Consider the following 2,714-nt stretch of genomic DNA (forward strand, 5'->3'; position numbering starts at 1 on the left):
ATGGGTGCTACAAGAGTCACTGAAACCCTTGTGCTTTCTCTCCTCCTCCTCCTCTCAGGTTCCTCCGCCACTCAAAGGAAGAAAACCCGAGCAGCGCCCCGGATGCCTTGTAAACAAATGGTGTTTTACTTCCACGACATTCTTTACAATGGGGAGAATGCCAAAAACGCAACTTCAGCCATAGTGGGCGCACCTGCTTGGGGCAACCGCACAATCTTGGCTGGACAAAACCATTTTGGTAACGTGGTTGTGTTTGACGATCCCATAACCTTAGACAATAATTTACTTTCGATCCCGGTGGGACGTGCACAAGGCTTTTATTTGTATGATAGGAAAGATTATTTCACAGCATGGTTAGGGTTTTCGTTTTTTTTCAACTCTACTCTGCACAGGGGGAGCATCACCTTTGCCGGGGCTGATCCTTTGAACAAAACAAGGGACATCTCGGTGATTGGTGGCACTGGGGATTTCTTTATGGCCAGAGGTATAGCCACTTTGATGACTGAAGCAGTTGAAGGGGATGTCTATTTTAGGCTCCAAGTTTATATTAAATTATTTGAGTGTTGGTAACTAGTATAATGCCGCTGCTATCTGCTTTCTCATCTTGTTTTTCGTTTTGCGGCATATTTTCATATGGTCTTTAGTTGTATATTTTCTTTTTTTGACGTGTGATTGTCAACTGAGTTAAGATATAATTTAAGATACAGTTGACATTATTCAAGTGAGCGTATCGTTCTATTAAGAATGTTAATGTTTAATTTTAAATATTATATATCAAAAAATAATAATATAATGCAGCATAAAATTAAATCTTTTACCTATTATTAAAAATTACTAGCTCACTCTTAATTTCCATTTCGATTCACCTTCCTTATTCTTTCAACACTTCAACGTTTAGCCCTTTTTTTTTGTGATTCAGAGATAAAATAGTTATTAAAATTTTAAAGATAAAGTAAGTTTGAAAGTGCAAATTAGAGTCAAATATGAAAATGTAGTGGCAATACATGCATAAGCTGGATCAGTGGCTTTTAATCCTGGATATAAATATTCGAGAAGTGAAAGTTCAACAACTTATAATCTCTCCTTCTTTGAGTGATTAAATCTTCTTATAATCTCCATATAAGTAGCATAAATTCTCTTATAATCGCTCTTTAAACTGAAACACAATTAACAGAGAAAAAGATCTACTCCTTTGGAATCCAACTGCTTCCTTTAAACTAGTTATCCATACAAAACCAAGCGGAAGTAAAAGACAAATATTTTAACTACTAATTGCATTTTCAAGTGGAAACCTAGATTAGAATTTTAGATATAACAGTATTTTAAAGGGCAATTACGTAAAATAGATATTTGAAAAATACTAAAAAATCTTGATTAAAATTATATTCATTATTTTAATAAAAATTATATTCTTGTCTAAATTATATATTAATGGAGTCAAGATAAAATTAATAGAAAATAAATTATTATTATTATACATAATAAAATAAATTAATTCAATTCATCATATATGTTTTAATTTATAGAATAAAAATAAAACTGTCAAAGATTTAGTTAGGTTAATAGTTAAATGATTATTGATTTAGTCTTCTATTCAAGCTTATGTTAAAAAAATATTGAATTCAAAAATAAATTTAGAAAAACATTAGAAATTCATAAATTGAGATTCGTTTTAAACCTAGAGATGTTGATGGAAAAATTCATGTTAGGCCTATGTATGGTGTCTTGTAAAATACATAATTGTAAGTCCTACTTGACCCAATTTTACTTAAGTCTGTATATATTTGTTAATGATTAACTTAAGTTTATTTAAAATTACTCATTTGTTTTATTTTTAAAATATAAATATAAATATTTTTATTTAATATTTATAATTACATATTTCAATACCATAAATCTAAACCTTAAACTTTAAATGTAAAAAAATTATATATTTTTAATATTTATACTATAGTATAACGTGCTTAATTTTTATATGATATTAATTACAAGCTTAATTTCTTTTGCTCAAACTCATTTTTTGGTCTTAATAATTTTTTATACCCTTGTAAATTTTGGATTGACCTTCAAATATTCAGACCCTTGAATAAGTTTATTTAAATTTAACTCTTTTTATTATGCAATAATCATTATATTTCTTATTTAATTTATATATACAAAAATAAATATAAAAACTTAGTTGATCAAAAACTTAGTTGTTTGGTTTAATATTTTAAATTTAATTTAACAATCAATTTGTCAAAATTCGAGACAATCTTCAACTACTTCTGCTTGTATGTTGTATAAGATAAAATATTATGATAAATTAAATTAAATTAAATTATTTTATTTTATTGCAGAATTTCTTTTCTTTTAATTTTAATTATGAAAAATGAGCTACACTTTCTTATAAAAGAAAATTCTTTACAACTTAAAAAAATCGAACTTAGCGTTATTTTATTAAGGGGCATGGAGCGGGGGATTTTCATCCTAAATTAAAATCGAAATATGTTGTCAAATTAACCTATAAAACAAGGAATAGGGATGGATATAGGGGCACAAGGGGAGGTGGCTTCCTTTGAAATTTTCAAGTTCTCAAACTTTTATATGATATTCTCGATTCACCCCTTATTTCTTAACAATTCATCTCCTTTAACTTTGGGTTTATGTATCATTTACGAGGAATTTTATTTTTTACTTCTTAAATTTAAAATGTTAATATTAATTGTATCAGA

At 27.9% G+C, this 2,714-nt stretch overlaps 1 protein-coding gene across 1 annotated transcript; it reads left to right on the forward strand.

Annotated features, from left to right (window-relative positions):
• On the forward strand, positions 1–721 carry LOC105793627 (disease resistance response protein 206). Its single transcript, XM_012622491.2, has one exon. It carries the CDS (start codon positions 1–3, stop codon positions 568–570), a length of 570 nt encoding a protein of 189 aa, XP_012477945.1. The 3' UTR covers positions 571–721.
• The last annotated feature ends 1,993 nt before the right edge of the window (positions 722–2,714 follow it).

The sequence above is a fragment of the Gossypium raimondii genome, chromosome 8, assembly GCF_025698545.1.
Source record: "Gossypium raimondii isolate GPD5lz chromosome 8, ASM2569854v1, whole genome shotgun sequence".
Taxonomy (NCBI): Eukaryota; Viridiplantae; Streptophyta; class Magnoliopsida; order Malvales; family Malvaceae; genus Gossypium; species Gossypium raimondii.